The sequence below is a fragment of the Thamnophis elegans genome, chromosome 7 (assembly GCF_009769535.1).
Source record: "Thamnophis elegans isolate rThaEle1 chromosome 7, rThaEle1.pri, whole genome shotgun sequence".
NCBI classification, from domain to species: domain Eukaryota; kingdom Metazoa; phylum Chordata; class Lepidosauria; order Squamata; family Colubridae; genus Thamnophis; species Thamnophis elegans.
The window spans coordinates 77466462-77487333 of record NC_045547.1 but is presented as its reverse complement, the minus strand read 5'-3'; the positions used below and the strand labels follow the sequence as shown (position 1 = coordinate 77487333).

The following is a 20872-nucleotide window of genomic DNA, read 5'->3' as shown; positions in this document are numbered from 1 at the left end:
TTGCTTTGACTGTTAGTAGTTCAGATTCTTGTAGAGAGCTTCAGCTTGCAAGAAATCCTTATACAGATAGTCCTCAACGTACGACCACAATTGAGCCCAACATTTATGTCCCCAAGGGAGACATTTGTGAAGTGAGTTTTGCCCCATTGTACGACTTTTCTTGCCTCACTCGTTAAGCGAATCACTGCAGCGGTTAAGTTAGTAGACTGGCAGTTCAGGGAATCTGATTTGCCCCTTGACTTGGCTTGTCAGAAGGTCTCGCAAAAGGGATCACGTCACACACACACACACACACACACACACACACACACACCGGGGACGCTGCACTTGTCATAAACGTGAGTCAGTTGTCAAGCGTCCGGATTTGGATCATGTGACCAGGGGGATACTACAGTGTGAAAAATGGTCTTTTTTTCAGTGTTGTTGAACTTCAAACGGTCACGAAGCAAACCGTTGTAAGTCGAGGACTACATTCATTTGGACTGCCTAGACTTCTTGGTTCCTGGGCTTCACAGCTTCCTCACGTAAGCAAGGGATGGTTTTCCAAAGGCCTGGAGTTCCAAAGAAGGGTTTGAACTGAGCCCGACCCATCCAAACAACAAAAGAAAACTACCCCAAATTACCTCTTCGCTTCCATCTGGTGCACAACTTTAATTTTAATTAGAGTGCAGCAGGATGAAGAAAAATCCATAGGTGAATCAGTTAGGAGGGAAGCAGTGAAATTCATAGCTTTCAAAAGCATTCCAGTAGCATCTTGGCTGGTATTCTGAAATAAAACGTTAAATGTTGCTCAACTATTCCAGTGAAAAGTTTTAATGATTATCTAAATATATGAAAATGGCTGTGTGTGTGTGTGTGTGTGTGTGTGTGTGTGTGTGTGTTCCAGTATAACTCTGGAACGCCTCGAGCAATTTCAATCAAATTTGATACACAGATGACTTACTCTCTGGAAAAAAAATACTGTGGTGGTAAGACACCCCTAACACCCTTCTGGGTGTGTGTTCTGTTAAGATACAGCCTGTTGTGCCTTAAAATGACTTCTACTGTACAGCACAGTGGAGTTGCCATGGTAACGGCTTCACAGTACTCCACCAGGGGGCTCCCTCTTGTAAGGGAGAAAAACCAACATTAGAAATTACGTTTGGGCCGGACATTCTCCTCCTATAAATAAATACCCGGTTATCAGCTAGTTAATAACATTAACAGGACGGAGCATTCGTGTAAATGGCTTGAAAGAATCTGCGTTGTTTAGTTTACAAAAGAGAAAGCGAAGATAATAACTTGTGAACGTTTTGACAGATTTGAAATCTCTTTCTTCTTCTTCCAAAGGAGCAACTCTGGCAAGTAAGGTCGTAAGACAGGGCAAAACTCACTTAACAACCATCTTGCTTAGCAGCAGAAATTTGGGACTCAGTCGTGGTCGTGAGTAATCTCACACCCCGGAATCAAAAATCAAGTAACAATCCTCCAACGTATTCCCGGACTGAACAAAGAAGTCTATTCCCATTAGTCTCTGCTACCCTGAAGCTTCCTTTCTGAACTGCCTTACGGCTGCTTCCCCCATTGGTTGACGGTGTTTTGAATATGCCATTTTTGACCTGTGCAAACTTGCATAACTAGAGTATAATAGGGGGATCCGTTAAGCTTCGCGAGTTCAAGACACCGTTTCGTCTTCCTGTTGGTTACAGATGATCCCTAGAATTAAAAAAATAGGTGGTATTACTTTTAGAAAATAGGCAGATGATGACTTGAGAGACCGCCTTCTGCCAATCACCTCCCTGCGACCAATTAGATCTCACAGATTGGGCCTCCTCCGAATTCCATCGGCCAGCCAGTGCCGGCTGGCAACCACAAGGAGGAGGGCCTTCTCAGTAGTAGCCCCGACCCTTTGGAACGAGCTCCCCGTGGAGATTCGTACCCTCACCACCGTCCAGGCCTTCCGCACAGCCCTTAAGAACTGGCTAGCCCGTCAGGCCTGGGGACAAAGATAGCCGCCCCTCCCGAATGATGAATGAATGTTGCTTATTATTTTTTACTATATGTGTCTACGTCATTGTTTGTATTCCCCTTCCTGATTTTTATGTGAGCCGCCCTGAGTCCCCTCAGGGAAAAGGGCGGCCTACAAATGTTAATAAACATTCAAACATTCAAACATTTGAATTCGGTACCTGTAACTATTTATTACTAGCTGATAACCGGTCACATAGGCGGTAAGCCACTCCCATCCAGTCACATGGGCAGCAAGCCACTCCCACAAAGGAGGCCATACCCACAGAGTAGGTTTGAAAATTTTTTGAAACCCACCACTGGTCAGAACACACTGGTGGAGAAAAGATATGCTTTTACTAAGGTCAAGTGGACCTTGAGCCAGTCAGGATCGAACTGATGGCAGTCGGCAGAATTAGCCTGCAATACCTCACTCACACCACTGCGCCATCAGGACTCCATAAATTAAAACCTTACTTGCATGAAATCCCAGTGCATGTTGAGGCCTTTTCTCTGGGCTTCGTCACATTGCTCGATGACTGGCAGGTTTCCTTCTCCGGGGTCGGTCAAGCATCTGTCAACCGTGTTGCGCCGAGATCGTAAACCTCCCACAAAGAATTCTCCAGTGCTGTGATAGAACATGTGCTGGAAATACAGACAGTCGAAACAACCATTCGTTTCGTAACAGTTCCAAGTCTCCTGCTGGAGCAGGGGGTTGGACTAGAAGGCCTCCAAGGTCCCTTGAAACTGTTCTGAGCTAGACTTCACCAAATCACGAAACAGACTCCTTGTCCCCCCCCAAAAAAAAACCTCCTTTTATTTGGCTAATGTGAATTCCTAGCATTCACATCCAGCAAAGTCCCGGTAAACAGTCTTTCAAAGGTGTATTTACAACCACAGACCTTATCAGGCTTGGAGACCTGCAGGCTGATATCTTCCAAACGCAACGCTGTGCAAGAAAATACTTGGCAAGGAGTCTCTGAGAGTCACGAACAAATCTTCACACTAATTAAACGAACACCCAGACTGTTCTGACCTAGGCTTCCCAAGATCATGAGGCCGACTCCACCTCCCGATAAAACCTCTTTTATTTAGGTTAAAGGAAATTCCTCTCCAGCAAAGTCCCGGCCAACCGCCTTTCATGAAATTTCCCAATTACAAGCCTTTATCAGGCTTGGAGAGCTGCCAGGCCGACATCTCCCAAACGCCACACTGTAGCAGCAATTACTTGGCAAGGAGTCAGGAACAGATCTTCAACCTAATGAATTGAACTAATGGTCTCCTGCAAACTCCACTCCCCTTTTGCTCCTCTTTATTCCCTACGGGAGGGGCCATTCACTGACCACCTATGCCTTAACTCCCGAGTCGGCCCTTGTTCCTTAGCTGTTCCCTTCTACTTGCAGCTCTGTGCATGCGCGCATCGGGAATAGGCTCCAGCTGTTCTTCTGCCCCACTGATGTCCAACTCCGAAGGCAGCTGATAACTGTCGGACGGCCCTGGCCCCATCTCTGCTTCCAATGCATTGGCATCTTCCCCAGACTTCAGGACTGGCCCATGTTCCTCCCCAACCTCTTGAGTCTGCCACCACTTTTGGCATTGCCAGAAAGAGTGTGTTGCCAACGTACCTGTGGGCTATATCCATGGCAGACGTACAATATGGGAGTGTTCCCAGGAACTGGTCCTTGATCTATGCAATTTTCCTCACTTAGCTTGTTTTTCATCTACAGGGTAAGGAAGAGCGAAGATTTTTAACTCAGTGAACATGCAACTGAGGATCAATAAAACAGAGCAGAACATAATACAGGTAATTCTCAACTTATAACAGTTCATTTAGCGACGGTTCAAGGTGACAACTGTGTTACAACAAAAGTTACAAAGGTTATGCTGAAAAATGTGACTTATGATCGTTTTTCAGAGTTAACGCAGTGGTTAGAATGCAGTATTGCAGGCTAACTCCGCCGACTGCCAGCAGTTTGATCCTGACCGGCTCAATTTGACTCATCCTTTCACCCTTCCGAGATCGGTAAAATGAGGACCCAGATTGTTAGTGGCAATATGCCAACTCTGTAAACAGCTTAGAGAGGACTATAAAGCACTGTGAAGCGGCATATAAGTCTGAGTGCTATTGCTACTTAGGCTTGTAAATTGCCCCATAGTGTTTTACAAGCTAGAAGCATTATTTGCATATTGTCCCCAACAATCTGGGTCCTCATTTTACCGACTTCAAAAGGATAGAAAGCTGAGTCAACCTTGAGCCGGTCAGGATCGAACTTCAGGCTGTGAGCAAAGTTCGCCTGCAAATACTGCACTTCAACCACTGCACCACCATTTAAAAATATTTATATTTAAATATTTAAAAATCAAGCAAGTCAGCTAATTGGGCAGACCCATTAGAAAAACTCTGTGTGTGTGTGTGTGTGTGTGTTTGTGTGCATGCGCACGCACACTTCAGATAAAGTGATGTGCTGTTTAACTAAAAAGCAAACAATATATCATCTTACCAGTTTTTACTTACTGTTCCATAGCCTACAATGTTAACCTGGAGGACCAAGTTAGGATAGACATTTTTGATATACCAATCAAAGCTTTTGCAGTTCAGTTGCTTCCTTAGTTCTTTTCTAGAAGAAACATCTCCGTAATCTATCCCAGAATTCTGGAAAAGGAGGACATCGGTTTCAAAGAGGTGGCAAATACGTAATTCAGCTGATTCAATTTAGAGGCATTTCAATTTACACTTAGAGAAGTTGAAAAAAAAACGTAAGGGACTTTCTGCTTTCTGTCCCATTCGGACACGGAAAAAGGAGTATTCGATAGGTTCACCTCCTCAAGTTGCTTATAAAAGTAATAAAAGTGGGAATTAAATTAAATGAACTTATTAAAAAAATTAAATTAAATTAAAATAAAATAATTAAATTAAATCAAAATAAAATAATTAAATTAGATTAAATTAAAATTATTAAATTAAAATTATTAAATTAAAATTATTAAATTAAAATTATTAAATTAAATAATTAAATTAAAATTATTAAATTAAATAATTAAATTAAATTAAAATAATTAAATTAAATTAAATAATTAAATTAAATAATTAAATTAAATAATTAAATTAAATAATTAAATTAAATAATTAAATTAAATAATTAAATTAGTTTAAATTAGTTTAAATTAGTTTAAATTAAATTAGTTTAGTTTAGTTTAGTTTAGTTTAATTTAATTTAATTCTTTCGGGTCCTGGGTTTGCACAAGATGTGACTTAGAACAGAGACAGAGAGATTTCTTCAAAGTTTTGACTGGAGGATAAACCATTCTTGTCCACCTCTTAGCTCCTGATCTTTGAATATCTATCGGGCTGACAACTTAGAGGGAAAGGAGAATTTTCTGTCAAATTTTCTCCTTGGGCTTCAAGTCCACAAAGCTGTGGTCCTATTTTAACCCATTCTCTGTCTCTGCCTCTTCATTTCAGACATAGCTACGATTCTTGATGAGTCTATCTTTGATTAGTTTCCATCCATTGTTCTTTGCTTTGTCTTCTGGTGCTTTGGAAAATAGGTCGAACCCCCCCCCCACTTCTTCTTTGAGGGGCTGCCCCAAAGAAGAGAGGGCCAATCTATTTTCCATAGCATCAGAAGGCAAGGCTAAAAAAAAATAATGGATGGAAACTAAACAAGGACAGAAGAAGAGGTGGGTTGCTACTGGTTTAGACCGGTTCGGCCAAGTAGGTAGTAACTCAGCCTGCCATACCCCGGAACCGATTCTCTCGGCGGTGCCCACGGTGCCACCATCTTGTTTTTTTTTTGCTCCTGTGCATGTGCATAAGCATTTTTTTGTTATGCATCTGCGCATAGGGCAGAGGTGGGTTCCTACCAGTTCGCACCTAATCGATAGAACCGGTTCGTCAAATCTACCGAACCGGTTAGAAGAGGTTCCACCAGTGGATCCGGAAAGCAGGCCACACCTACAGAAGAGGTTCCAAATTTTTTTGAAACTCACCACTGGTCCTTGGATATGATTATTCTACACTATCATGCTCCTATTTATAAAACTCAGTGCCTCTGTGAAAGGTAAGGATGACTACTGCGTTTGTGGCGTAATCAGAACATTGCGTGTGTTGAAGTTGTTTTAACGCAAACCAAAGACGCCTTTTAAAAAACAAGTTGACATCATATTCTTATGCATGCTAGTGCTGTGTTTGAGGTAATTTAAGGTGGTTCTGACAAATGTCGTCGGGATCTTCATATCCGGTCACATGGGCGGCAAGCCACTCCCATCTGGTCACATGGGCGGCAAGCCACTCCCACAAAGGAGGCCATACCCACAGAGTAGGTTCGAACAATTTTTGAAACCCACCACTGGCATAGGGGGTTGGACTATAAGACCTCCAAGGTCCCTTCCAGCTCTATTCTGATCGATCGATTGACTTTCTTATGTAGATAAAAGTTGCCAACAACCTCAAGAGGAACGTTCCAGGCGTAGTAGACCATGTTTTTATATTCATCCATCCACACTTCTGCTACACGCAAGGCGTTTCTCCTCACAGAAAGGGACAGATCCGGTAAATAGGGCTTGTGGGCTCGCTCCAGGTGTGCAACCCTGGCGCACGGCAAGACCTCAACACTCCCGCCGCACTGCCAAGCCTGTGGTCGTAAAATAAGAATACAATCATCAGGGTTTTTTTTTTCCTCGTGTAAGAATAACCGCAAGGCATATGATTAATCAATGGAGGTTTTCAAGAATCGGTTGAAAAACGACCAGCATGATCTAAGATCACCTGTCTTCAGCAGGAGGTTGGGCTAGAAGGCCTCTAAGGGTCCCTCCCGGCTGCATAATTCTACATTTTATATAGGACTCTTTTTTTCCCCCTCAAGAATCCTGGCTGCAGCAAACTGGTAATTGAGGAAAGGAGCTCTACCCACTAGGCACACTCACAAGAGTCTCCTGATTGGTTGCATCTGTAAGCTTCTCTCCCCTGGTCTAAGCAACACTCCCACATCTACTATGAGGGAAAAAACACCCAGACTGTTCTGACCGGGGCTTCCCAAGATCATGAAGCCAACTCCTCGTCCCGATAAAACCTCTTTTATTTAGGTTAAAGGGAATTCCTCTCCAGTAAAGTCTCGGCCAACAGTCTTTCAAGAGATTTCGCAACTACAGACCTTGATCAGGCTTGGAGAGCTGCCAGGCCGATATCTTCCAAACGCCACGTGGTAGCAGCAATTACTTGGCAAGGAGTCAGGAACAGATCTTCACCCTACTGAATTGAACTAATTGTCTCCTGCAAACTCCACTCCCCTTTCGCTCCTCTTTATTCCCTATGGGAGGGGTCATTCACCGTCCACCTGTGGCTTTACTCCCGAGTCGGCCCTTGTTCCTTAGCTGTTCCCTTCTACTTGCAGCTCTGTGCATGTGCACATCGGGAATAGGCTCCAGCTGTTCTTCTGCCTCACTGATGTCCAACTCCGAAGGCAGCTGATAACTGTCAAGAAGACCCTGGCCCCATCTCTGCTTCCGACGCAGAGACGAGAGCCTTCCCCAGACTTCAGGACTGGCTCATGTTCCTCCCCAAACTCCTCACTGTCTGAGTCTGCCACCAGATCCGCTAGCCGCTGGTGGGCCACAACACAGACTCACATCCTCCTCTCCTCCAGCTGATCTATGATATAGGTAGTCCTCGACTTACAACCACAATTGAGCCCAAAATTTCTGTCGCTAAGTGAGACTGGTTAAGTGAGCTTTGCCCCATTTTACGACCTTTCTTGCTATGGTTGTTAAGTGAATTGCTGCCGTTGTTAAGTCAGTCAGATGGTTGTGAAGTGAATCTGGCTTCCCCATTGATTTTGCTTTAGAGAAGGTCGCAAAAAGAGACATTAATTGGTATTAAAAAAAAAACAAAGGAATTAAAAAAAAAACCTCACCCTGAGGCCCAATTCCACATTTTCTCCTCCGTAAATGTGCATTCCACCATCCAGAACACCAATTTTCCCCAAATATTCTCGGTTCGCGGCAAGTATTCCCATTATAGAAGGACTCCTAAGAGAAAGAAGACAAACTTTTATTCATGAATATTCATCAACTGGCTAATATTTGGATGGACCATTAAATAGAACCAGGAAATGGATACAGATACTAGGAGTCCTCAGTCCTACGACTACAAATGAGCCCAAAATGTATGCTGTTAAGTGAGAAATTTGTTAAGTGTGTTTTGCCCCACTTTACGACTTTCCTTGCCATGTTTGTTAAGTGAATCACTGCATTTGTTAAATTAGTAACACGATTGTTACGTGAATCTGGCTTCCCTATTGACTTTCCTCATCAGAAGGTCGCAAAAGGAGGGGGGGTCGCCTGGCCCCGGGGACACTGCAACCGTCCTAAATGGCAGTCAGAATATAAATCACGTGACTAAGGGGATGCTACATGGGTGATAAGTATGAAAAAAGTTTACAAGTCACTTTTTTCAATGCTGTTGTAACTTTGAATGGTCACTAAGCGGACTGTTGTAAGTCGAGGACTCCCGGTGCTTTAGTAATTTTCATTCCAGAGGACCAAGAGACAGAGAAGGTTAGACAGTTTGATTGGGGGAAAGAGAGTTAAGGTGGCGTCTCCTTAGAAATTCTCAGAGTAATGACCTGAATGAAGCAAATTGTTTGCTTTAGTTTGGCAAGATTCTGTCTGTAGGTCGGCTTAGAAGAAACGTGTCTTTCTTGTTTCTTGACATATTGCTTCATTGAAGATATATTTAGATTGTTTCCTGACAAATGATTTACAGGTAGTCCTCGATGTACGACCACTATGGAGCCCAACACTTTTGTCATTAAGTGAGACATTTGTTAAGTGAGTTCCCCCCCTTTTACGACTTTCCTGGCCACCGTTGTTAAGGGAATCACTGCAGTTGATAAGTCAGCAACCCGGATGTTAAGTGAATCTGACTTCCCCATTGACTTTGCTTGTCAGAAGGTTGCAAAAGTGGATCACATGACCTTGGGACACAGCAACAGTCACAAATGTGAACCGGTTGCTGAGCGTGTGAATTTTGATCACATGATCGTGGGGATGTTGCAAAGATCGTAACTGTGACAAACGATCATGTCCCTTTTTTCAGTGGTGTTGTAACTTTGAACGGTCATGAAGTGAACTGTTGTAACTCGAGGACTACCCGTACAGTCAACTAGCATGGAAATGGTAAAGGTTTTCCGTGACTAGTCATGCCTGGCTCTTGGGGGCAGCGATCATCTGTGAGGGAGCCAGCGTTGTCCAAAGACACTTCCAGAGTCACATGGCCAGTATGACTAGACGACAAGACGCGTGGAACGCTGTTATCTTCCCTCTGAAGTGGTACCTATTTATCTACTTGCATTTGCATGCTTTCGAACTGCTAGGTGGGCAGGAGCTTCAGTGGTGGGTTTGGACTGATTCGGCCGAACTGGTAGTAGCTTGGTGGCCTGGGCCGCTGGAACCAGCAGCAACCCAGGCCTGCCACGCCCCCCCCGAACTGGTTCTCATGGCGCCATCTTGTTTTTTGCTTCTGCGCACGGGCCGAGCAATTTTTAACCCACTCCCTGAGGAGTTTCTAGCATTCTGTTCTGACCCAGCTCTTCAAACACAACAAACCCTCTGAACTTAACGCAAAGATTCCTGTATTAGGAGCGCCAGCAGCCCCGGCAAAAAGTTCCTCTCTCAACGAGACTAACAAGGTTGTCCGACAGGGAGATGAATGGTTGTCTGCCACATCAATTCATCTCCGCCCCCTGCCTTTTATCTCCAGAGCTAGGTTGAGACTTTGCTAGCAGCGGTGGCTCTTCGGTCCCAAGGACCGGCTCATAGATTTTCACTGTTCTCCTCTCCTCTGCCTTCTGCGCATCAGGCAGTGGATCCAGCTGTTCCTCCTCTTCCTCATCAGCCACTTCCAGATCTGGGGGCTGTTGACTCTCCATCTGAGGACTGACAGACAGCCCAGGCTCCACCTCTGTCTGTCTCTCTGCCAGCTTCATTCCCTCTCCCCCCTGGGAGCTCTCAGGTTGCCTTGATGCTGACCCTGACTCCCACCACACCACCACCACCTCCTCCTCCTCCTCCTCCTCCTCCTCCTCCTCCTCCTCCTCCTCCTCCTCCTCCTCCTCCTCCGATTCAGCTGTTGGAGGGCCTGGCGGCCGACAGGCCGTAACACCAGCTAATATTTTCATCTTGTTGACTCGCAGTGTCATTGGTAGCAAGAAACAACATGAATAAAAAAAATCCCCACTTATTTTCATTCAAGGAACGTTGAGGCGACACCAGCTTCAGCCCGTATTGGTAAAACTTACCGGATTGGCGCCGTTTGATCTTTCAGCGCATACCACTCTTCTGGTGGTGACTCGTAGAGACACCAGAGAGCCCAGTCAAATCCGTCGGCGGCCTCGGCGTACTGCGTGAGTTGGAAGTCATCAAAACGGATGTTATCAAACACGGGCGATATGATAACGGTGTGGTCCTCCTTGATGCGAGAGAGAATTGGTTCAGCCCTTCGTTAAAGCAGAAGAGAGTTGATGGAGCTACGTAGGACTTTTAAAACCAATGTGCGCTTCCCCGCTTCCAGCCTATAACAAGGCTTCCTATTGGAAGCTGCCTGTTGAAAGAAGAAGCTAACTCTAAATTCCGCCCCGACCCCTTTGATTTCTACTTCACTCATTCCTTTGGGAATTGTGATTCAATTATGTTGTGTCAGTCCAAGAAATGGATTCCAATTACCATTGGACACTGCAATCTTCTTCTTCTTCTTTTTTCTGTGTGTGTGTGTGTGTTCCAGCATAACTCTGGAACAACTTGAGCAATTTCAACCAAACGTGGTACACAGATGACTTACTCTCTGAAAACAAATACTGCGGGGGTAAGACACCTCTAACACCACTCGGGGTGTGTGTTCTGTTACGATACAGCCTGTTGTGCCTTAAATGGCTTCTACTGTACAGCGCAGTGGAGTTCAGCTCAGTGGACTGCGTACAGCAGAGGTGGTAATCAGCAGGTTCTGACCACTTGTGGAGAACCTGTAGCAGAACTTTTGTGTAGTCCGGAGAACCGGTAAATGCCACCTCTGACTGGCCCCGCCCCATCTATTCTCTGCCTCCTGAGTCCCAGTTGATTGGGAGGGAATGGGGATGTTGCGGTATCCTTCCCCTGCCGCACCTACCAAGCCACGGCCACAGAACTAGTAGTAAAAAAAAATTGAATCCCACCACTGGCGCACAGTCCTCACAAGCTCAATTTATGCTGGCAGAGGCACTGCGGGGCTGGTCTGTCACTGTTTCCACGACGGCCCTGTGGGCCAGATCTAAGCACCCCGCGGGCCAGCTCTAGGTCCCAGGCCTTGAGTTTGACAACCCTGTTCCAGACTTACCACTTCGTGTTGACTTCAATATGCGCATCCAAAATAGCCACCACGTCTGCCCGAGATGCTTTCCAGCCAGAAATGCGGGCTTCTGTGAGACCCTTCCTTTCTGTGTGTCTCACAATTTTCAGCAATCCGGGATGTTTGCCGTTGAACTTTTTGATATGTTCTTCCAAAGGAGCTTTAAGTTCCTCTGACAAAATAAATAAATAAAATGCAGCAGATTTCAACGGTATTAATGTGAGAGCTTCATGCTCAGACTACAGGAGGAAATTCCACTTTTTTTGTTACCCAGCTAAAATGTCCATTCTCTCTTCATTACAGGTAGTCCTCGACTTACAACAGTCCATTTAGGGACCAAAGTTACAACAGGGTTGAGAAAAGAGACTTAGGACCAGTTTTCACACTTACAAGTCCGATACAGGATCCCCAGGGTCATGGGATTAACATTTGGATCAGTGGTGGGTTCCAGGAGGTACGGCCCGGTATAGGCGTACTGGTGGTAGGTGGGAGCAGCAGACACTGTACCGGAACAGTACAACTCTATGTATTTTCTCTGAATAAAGTATCTTGCTTCCTTGTTGCAGTAAAGCACATGGGGACTGTGCACTGTCTGTTCTGAAGGGCTATATACAGAATTTCTAACAGATCAGAGTAGAAAGAGGGTGTGTTGGTTTGTTGCTATTCCTTAACAGTACAGTAGTGCACTTTATTCTGAAAACGATCCCGAATTTCTATTAGGAATGTTTCTATAGACAGGTAGTCCTCAGCTTATGACCACGATGGAGGCCAACGTTTATGTTGTTAAGTGAGACATTGGTTAAGTGAGTTTGCCCCACTTTATGACCTTTTTTGCCACAGTTATTAAGTGAATCGCCAAGGTGGTTAAATTAGTAACACGGTTCTTAAGTGAATCTGGCTTCCCCCACCCAACTTTGCTTGTCAGAAGGTCGCAAAAGGTGATCATGTGACCCTGGGATGCTGCAACTATCATAAATATGAGTCAGTTGCTAAGCCGCTGAATTTTGACCATGTGACTATGGGGATGTTGCAATGGTCGTAAATATGAAAAACCATCAGAAGTCACTTCTTTCAATGCCGTTGTAGCTTTGAACAGTCACTAAATGAACTGTTATCAGTCAAGAACTATCTGTAGTCCAGTTTTCCATGACGTAAAGATTCCCCTCGCACTGCTAGTCGTTACCGACTCTAGGGGGCGGTGCTCATCTCCGTTTGAAAGCCGAAGAGCCAGCACTGTCCAAAGACGTCTCTGTGGTCATGTGGCCGGCATGATTAAATGCCGAAGGCGCACGGAACGCTGTTACCTTCCCACCAAAGGAGGTCCCTATTTTTCTACTTGCATTGTTACATGCTTTCGAACTGCTAGGTTGGCAGAAGCTGGGACAAGTCACGGGAGCTCACTCTGTTACGCGGCGCTAGGGATTCGAACTGTCGAACTGCCCACCTTTCTGATCGACAAGCTCAGCATCTTAGCCGGTTTCTCTCCCCAGTTTTCCATAGAAACCCCCCATTTTATGAAAAAGTACTTTGCCCATGGAAAAAGTAATTGCCAAGTAATTGCTGTTTCCCACCGTGCTACTTACCGTTTGAACTGAAATCATCAATTAGGACAATTTCTTTCAGGAGGTGAGACGGTGTTCGGTTAATTATGCTGGTGATGGCACGGAGGAGGATGGAGGTAGCCTCGTTAAAGAATATCAGGACGACACTGAGGGTTGGGAGATCATGCGCATATTGTTTCTCGCGACATCTGGAGGAAACCAGGAAAAATGAATATTCATTAGATTATTGTGGCACAATGGATTGCAAGATCAGAAAAGGGGATCACATGACCCCCGGGACGCGTCGGTTGTCAAGCATCTGAATTTTGATCACATGACCTCAAGGATGCTGCATTGGTCGTATATGTGAAAAGCGGTCATAAGTCCCTTTTTCAGCGCCTTTCGCAACTTTGAAGGGTCACCGAACAAATGATTGAAGGTCAAGTAACTTACGACCATATTCCACATTTACGACCGTTGCAACATCCCTGTGGTCATGTCATCAAAATTCAGGCACAGGGCAACAGAATCGGATTTACGACGGTCGCAGTGTGCCCAGGGTCTTGTGATTCCCCTTTTGCGACCTTCTGACAAGCAGAGTCTATGGGGAAGCCGGATTCACTTAACAACCGTGTGACCAGTTTAACAACCTCAGTGATTCGCTTAGCAACTGTGGCAAGAAAGGTCGTAAAATGGGGCAAACTCACTTAATGAACACCTTAACCACCCTGTTCCTAACTTAACAACTGAAGCGATTCTCTTAACGACCATGGCAAGACAAGTTGGGGAAAAACTCACTTAATGACTGTCTCGCTCAGCGACATCGGGCTCAAATTGTGGTCAAAAGTTGAGGATTATCTGTATTCAGCTCTGCCTCCAAACTTTCCAATCTGCCACCTGTGCCGGTTGGTTCTTTTTTCACCACGGCCAACGTCACCCCAAGCATGGCCAACCCTGCCCCCTCCTTCCACTTGGTGTTGTGGCAGATTCGGACAGTGAGGAGGTTGGGGAGGAAGATGGGCCAGTCCTGGAGTCTGGAGAAGGCTCTGATGAGGGCTCTGTGTTGGAGGCAGAGAGGGGATCAGGGCCCATTTGACAGTTATCAGCTGCCTTTGGAGTCAGATGTCAGTGAGGCAAAAGAACAGCTGGAGCCTGTTCCCAGTGTGCGCATGCGCAGAGCGGCCAGACGAAGGGAACAGCTAAAGAACAGGGGTTGACTTGGGAGTAAGGCCACAAGGGGACAATGAATGGCCGCTCCCAGAGGGAATAAAAGAAGAGTGGAGTTTGCAGGAGATTATTAGTTCGCTTAATTGGTTCGTGACTCTCCGAGACTCCTTGCCAAGTTTTCCAGATATCCGCCTGGCAGCTCTCCAAGCCAGATAAGGTCTGTGACTATAAATCCTCCCTTGAAAGACTTTACTAAATGAGCAGAATTCACAGGAAAATAATAAAAGGGTTTTTTTTTTTAATCGGGACCGGGAGTTTGCTTCATGTATTTGGGAAGCCGAAGTCAAAACACTTGGAAAACCAAAGAGGGAGAAGATGCTACTTCACCTGTGAGGCCTGGTATCCTCCAAAGGCCTTTCCAGAGGCAAGCGATCACTCAGGTAAACATTGTACCCGTACTTATCGAAAAGCTTCTGGGCTAGGATTTGCTGGTCCTCCATTAAATCTTTGCCCCATCTCTGGAAAAGAGGGGAGTCCGGGAATCGCATCCTGGGAGGCGCCTCAGGCTCCTTCCGCTTTTCCTCACCTTGTTGGTCTTTCTGTATTTCCTGGTGTGGCAATTTCGGTTCATTTGCTCCTGCCTTTCTCTCCTCTGATAATTTTATGTAATTTGCTGAAAAACACAAAACAGGCAATAGGCAGAGGGATGAAATGCCCAAACCTCAGAAAGAAATAATTTAGAATAGAACAAAGAGTCATAAGGTTGGAAGGGAACTTGAATGGAAGAGAATAACAGAGTTGGATGGGACCTTGGAGGTCTTCTAGCCCAACCCCCTGCTCAGGCAGGAAACCCTACACCACTTCGGTCAAATGGTTGTCCAATCTCTTCTTATAAACTTGAAGTGTTGGAGAATTGACAACATCTGGAGGCAAGTTCTCCCGCTGGTTAATTGTTTTCACTGCCAGGAAATTTCTCCTTAGTTCTAAGTTGCTTCTCTCCTTGATTAGTTTCCACCCATTGTTTCTTGTTCTGCCCTCAGGTGCTTTGGAGAATAGCTTGACACCCTCTTCTTTGTGGCAGCCCCTGAGACATTGGAAGACTGCTATCATGTCTCCCCTAGTCCTTCTTTTCATTAAACTAGACCAGAGATGGGTTCCTACTGGTTCGCACCAGTTCGGTAGAACCGGTTCGTCAAATCTACTGAACTGGTTAGAAGAGGTTCCACCAGTGGACCAGGAAAGCAGGCCACACCTACAGAAGAGGTTCCAAAAATTTTTGAAACTCACCACTGGCCCCTTCCAACCCTATTATTCTATGTCCATGACAAAACCATGGTCGAAATGAAAGAGGACCTCTGCTGTGCCATCAATCACGATGGAATTACGTGTCACAATTAGAGAAGGCGGCAGAAATACCAGGATGATGAATTGCAAGTTAATTTTGATCAAGGTAGGTTTTTGTTTTTTTTTAACTCCGAATGCTGAACAATGGACTTTTCACTTATTCATAATTGTGGGGGTCAAATTCCGCAAATGCTTCTTGCTTTCCCAGCTTTGTGTCTGGTTGAATCGGATTTTGCTGCAATCACCAAGGTGGGAGAGGAAAACCGCTTGGGCAAAGATCTTCATCTGACCCTTCACAGTTTGAAAGGTTGACCCTCGAACGCTGGCTGAAAGGTCATTGGACAAAAATGTCACCCAAGAAGTGGAAGTTGACAATGCCCGGCACGGATTCATTCAAATGTAATCATTTGGAAAAACATGACCAGATACGAAGATGTTTCGAATTGAAAAGAGGAAACTTAACTTTATGCAAAAAAAAAAAAAAAGAAGAAGAAGAGGAAATGATAAGTAAGAAATTCTGTACCTCAGTGTTTCTCTTGGTAAGAACCAAGTTAAAATTTCTGAGACACAATAAAGTCTTAAGAAATCCCATATACCCTTCCTATCTCATCTCCCTTCCCCTGCTCTCCACTTCCTTCCCCTGATCTCCCCTCCTCCTCCTCTCCCCTTCCTTTCTTGACTCTCCCCTCCCCTGCTCTCTCTTCTCCCCTCCTCTTCTCTTCCTTCCCCTGCTCTCTCCCCTCCTCCTCTCCCCTTCCTTGCCCGACTCTCCCCTCCCCTCCCCTCCCCTCTCTTCTCCTCTCCTCCTTTTCTCTTCCTTCCCCTGCTCTCCCCTTCCTTCCCCTGCTCTCTCCCCTTCTCCTCTCCCCTTCCTTCCTCGACTCTCCCCTCCCCTGCTCTCTCTTCTCCTCTCCTCCTCTTCTCTTCCTTCCCCTGCTCTCTCCCCTCCTCCTCTCCCTTTCCTTCCCCTCCTCTCCCCTCCTCTCCCCTTCCTTCCCCTGCTCTCCCCTCCCCTGCTCTCTCTTCTCCTCTCCTCCTCTCCCCTTCCTTCCCCTGCTCTCTCTTCTCCTCCTCTTCCCTTCCTTCCCCAACTCTCCCCTCCCCTCCCCTGCCCTCTCTTCTCCTCTGTTCCTCTTCTCTTCCTTCCCCTGCTCTCTCTCCTCCCGCTTCCCCTCCCCTGTTCTCCCCTCTCCTCCCCTGCTCTCCCCTCCCCTGCTCTCTCCCCCTCTCCTGCCCCCTCCTCTCCTCCATGTTTATCAAAACATCTTAAAATATTGAGTAAAATCACAGGAGGGAATTGATCCCAGTAGTAGCTGGGTTCGTAAGGTGCCTACGGGCTTTGCTCTCAGTTGCTACTCTGAGAATCTTTTAGTTGCTATTCTGAGAATCTTTTAAGCTCCTTGAAGAAACACTTTTACTTTACATTTATTGGGACCTTGACATATAAATGGCTGTGTGTGTATGTATGTTCCAGCATAACTCTGGAACACCTCAAGCAATTTCAACTGAAAGTTGGCACACCGATGACTTACTCTCCGGAAACAAATACTGTGGGGGATAAGACACCCCTAACACCCCTCAGAGCGTGTGTTCTGTTAAGATACAGCCTGTTGTGCAGGACTGCCAGACTGGCTTCTACTACACAGCGCAGTGGAGTTGCCATGATAACAGCTTCACAGTCTCCACAAGGGGGGCTCCCTCTAGCAAGGGGGAAAATCCAACATTAGAAATTACATTTGGTCCGGACATTTCCCCCTATAAATAAATACCCGGGCAATGCCGGGTTATCGACTAGTATTCCATAAAAGACTTGGCTTTGCACCCAGCATGCCTGAGAATTTAATAGCTGACAATATTTATATTTGATAAGTTGTGTTGGGAAGCACTTGGTACATGGCATAGCGCAATACTTTAATTGCACGTCTTAAATCGTTGGACTTCAGAGCCAGAGTTCAAATTCATGATTGAAACTGCAAAGCACTGCAGTGATGAAATATCACAGTTGGGTAATTGTTAAGTGATTGTTTTAACCCCACAATAAAGTAACAGATTAACAGAGTCGGAAGAGAACTTGCAGGTCATCTAGTCAAACCCCCTGCCCAAGCAGGATAACAGCAGTTGAGATGGAGAGATAGAGGTTAACTAATCTAGTTCATAATTAATTAAAGATAAATTGACAGTCGAAAGAGACACCCACAACAACAGAAAAAGAAAGGAAGAGAGGAGGAGAGGAGAGAAAGAGGAGGGAAGGAAGAGAGAAGGAAGGAGAGGAGGGTGGAAGGGAGAGAAAGAGAAGGAGAGAGGGTAGGAAGAGGGAGAGGAAGAGAGTAGGGGAGAGGTAAGGGAAGAAGGAAAGGAAAGGAGGAGAGGAAGGAAGAAAGTAGAGAAGGGAGGGAGGGAGAAAAGAAAGGGGAAGTAAGGTGGTGTGACAAAAGGCAGAAGGGATGGTAAACAAAGCAAACCAAAGGGTATATTATAAATGGAATAATAAATGGAATAATAAGATATTATTATTTTAAATGGAATAATAAAGATACAAGAATGATAAATGTAAAGAAGAATATTAAGTATGTGAATGTCTCGCTACAATTGTATGTAAGGGAATAAAAAATAAAAAAAACTTAAACAAAATTATTTATTTAGCAATAGCAATTTATCAAATTTATTGGCCGCCCGTTGTACTGCAGGGCAACTTACGTACTAGTTATATAACCAATATTATCCAAACTTCTTTCTGTCTCTCACCTGCGTTGTTTCGAATTACTTGTCCCTGAAAAGGCCAGAAAACAATCCCCAAGGAAAATGACAAGAGAGTTTTTTAAGTTCTGAAATTCCCGGCGGGCAAGAACAATAAAATCCTGTGCTATACACATAGTCCTCAACTTACGGCCAAGATCGAGCCCAACACTTCTTTTGCTAAGGGAGACATTTGAAAAGTGAGTTTTGCCCCATTTGTACCACCTTCCTTGCCACAGTTGTTTAAGGGAATTATTTCAGGAGACACATCAGGAACCTGGCTATTTAAGTTGAATCCTGCTTCCCCCATGACTTCGCTGGTCGGAAGGTCGCAAAAGAGAATCCAGGGGGCACTACGACCGTCATAAATATGAGCAAGTTGCCAAGCGCCTGAATTTTGTGACTGCGATGGCCGCAACTGTGAAAAGGGGTCATCAGTCACTCCTTCCCCTGTGCCGTGGTAACTTTGGACGGTTACTAAATGAACCGTTGTAAGTCGAGGACTACCTGTAATGCGCGCCGAGAGGTTTCTGCGCATTGATATAATAAAGAATATAGAATAGCAGAGTTGGAAGGGACCTTGGAGGTCTTCTAGTCCAACCCCCTGCCTAGGCAGGAAACCCTACACCACTTCAGAAAAATGGATATCCAACATCTTCTTAAAACCTCCAGTGTTGGAGCATTCACAATTTCTGGAGGCAGGTTGTTCCACTGATAATTGTTCTAACCGTTGGGAAATTCCTCCTTAGTTCTAGGTTGCTTCTTTCCTTGATTAGTTTCCACCCATTGCTTCTTGTCCTACCTTCAGTTGCCTTGGAGAATAGCTTGACTCCCTCTTCTTTGTGGCGACCCCTGAGATATTGGAAAGACTGCTATCATGTCTCCCCTGGTCCTTCTTTTCATTAAACTAGAGATACCCAGTTCCTGCAACTGTTCTTCATATGTTTTAGCCTCCAGTCCTCTAATCCTCTTTGTTGCTCTTCTCTGCACTCTTTCTAGAATCTACACATCTTTTTTACATTGTGGTGACCAAAACTAAATGCCGTATTCCAAGTGTGGCCTTGTCAAAGCATTATAGAGTGGTATTAACACTTCGTGGGATTTTGATTCTATCCCTCTGTTTATGCAGCCTAGAAGTGTGTTGGCTTTTTTGGCAGCTGCTGCACACAGCTGGCTTTCCATCCATGAATTACTTTCCACCCATTGCTTCTTGTCCTACCCTCAGGTGCTTTGGAGAATAGTTTGACTCCCTCTTCTTTGGGGCAACCCCTGAGATATTGGAAAGACTGCTATCATGTCTCCCCTGGTCCTTCTTTTCATTAAACTAAACATACCCAGTTCTTTCAACCGTTCTTCCTATGTTTTAGCCTCCAGTCCTCTTCTGTTATACAGAATAACAGAGTTGGAAGGGACCTTGGAGGTCTTCTAACCCAACCCCTAGAAATGCCGTCTTCGCTTACTCACATAGATTGAGGAACATGGTCTCTATTTTTTCGAGATGTCCGACGAAGTCATTCTCCTTCGCCGAATCCAAAGCGCGTTGCTCCCGATGTTCGCCGGGGCCCCTTCTCAGGCTCTCCATTTCGTGTTTCACGTGCATCACAAACAAAATATTCACAACGAAGAACAGGATAAGCAGCGTAGGAAGGAGACCTGGAAACTTCCTTCCCAGTACCATTGCAGCTATTATAAATCCCACCAAGGTATCTTCTCCAGATGATCAGGAGGGGAATAGATTCCACCACCACCACCACGCTGGGCAGGAAGAAGAAGATATCTAAGAAGCTGGTACTGATAGTTTGCAGTCCTTAGAAGCAGAGGGCGGGGCTGTGCTCCTGTCCTTAACATTGGTGTCCCTTCGTGCACAAAGGTAAATGCAACAAAACTTCCCAGCCCATTATTTGCTTGATCTTTTGTATTTTCTATAACCACCTCCTTCACCTGCCTGACTCCGGGGAGGCTCACGCAATTATAAGCGGCAAAAACAAAAGAACAATGACAAACACACAGGTCGTGAAAGCTATAAATATCAAACAAGGGAGAAGTTATGGAAATCAGGAGAAATTTCCTGACAGCAAAGAGCGATCAACCCATGGAACAAAAGTTGGCTTTAGGGGTTGTGGGAGCTTCGTCACTGGAGGCTTTCAAGAAGAGACTGGACTGCCATCTCTCGGAAATGGTGCAGGGTCTCCTGCTTGGGTGGGGGGGGGGTTGGGCTGGATGACCCACAAGGTCCCTTCCAACTCTGTTAATCTGTATCTGCATCTAGAACTAAGGAGAAACTTCCAAACGGTGAGAACAATTAACCAGTGGGACAACTTGCCACCAGAAGTTGTGGGTGCTCTCCATCACTGGAGGCTTTCAAGAAGAGACTGGACTGCCATCTCTCAGAAATGGTGCAGGGTCTCCTGCTTGGGTGGGGGGTTGGGCTGGATGACCTGCTGAAGTCGTATTTTCTGCAATCGAGTTTGGAGCGGTTTTACCTTGAGTTTGTGACTATTGTTTGCCTGTGTTTTATTGAGGTTGAAGTGGACATTGACAGGTAGGACGTTGTAGACAATTTTAAGGTCAGACCATAGGCGGGCGTAGTTCCAGATTGTCCGAGCCCAAAATTTCGAGCCTAGCAACATAAGGGATTCGGTTGTGAGCAGAGGAGTGGAGGACTCTTCTCGTGAAAGACCCCTGGACCAGTGGTGGGTTTCCCTTACCTTTACTACTG

General features: G+C 45.4%; 1 protein-coding gene across 1 annotated transcript; it reads right to left on the bottom strand.

The window, feature by feature from the left end:
* Positions 1-1324: 1324 nt before the first annotated feature.
* GALNT8 (polypeptide N-acetylgalactosaminyltransferase 8) lies at positions 1325-20036 on the bottom strand. Its single transcript, XM_032220626.1, has 11 exons — positions 19618-20036; positions 14461-14746; positions 12949-13115; positions 11354-11537; positions 10284-10481; positions 7899-8013; positions 6435-6620; positions 4502-4639; positions 3612-3707; positions 2464-2631; positions 1325-1695 (listed from the first exon to the last, which is right to left on the bottom strand). Exons 1-11 carry the CDS (start codon positions 19829-19831, stop codon positions 1546-1548), a joined length of 1902 nt encoding a protein of 633 aa, XP_032076517.1. The 5' UTR covers positions 19832-20036; the 3' UTR covers positions 1325-1545.
* Between the last annotated feature and the right edge of the window lie 836 nt (positions 20037-20872).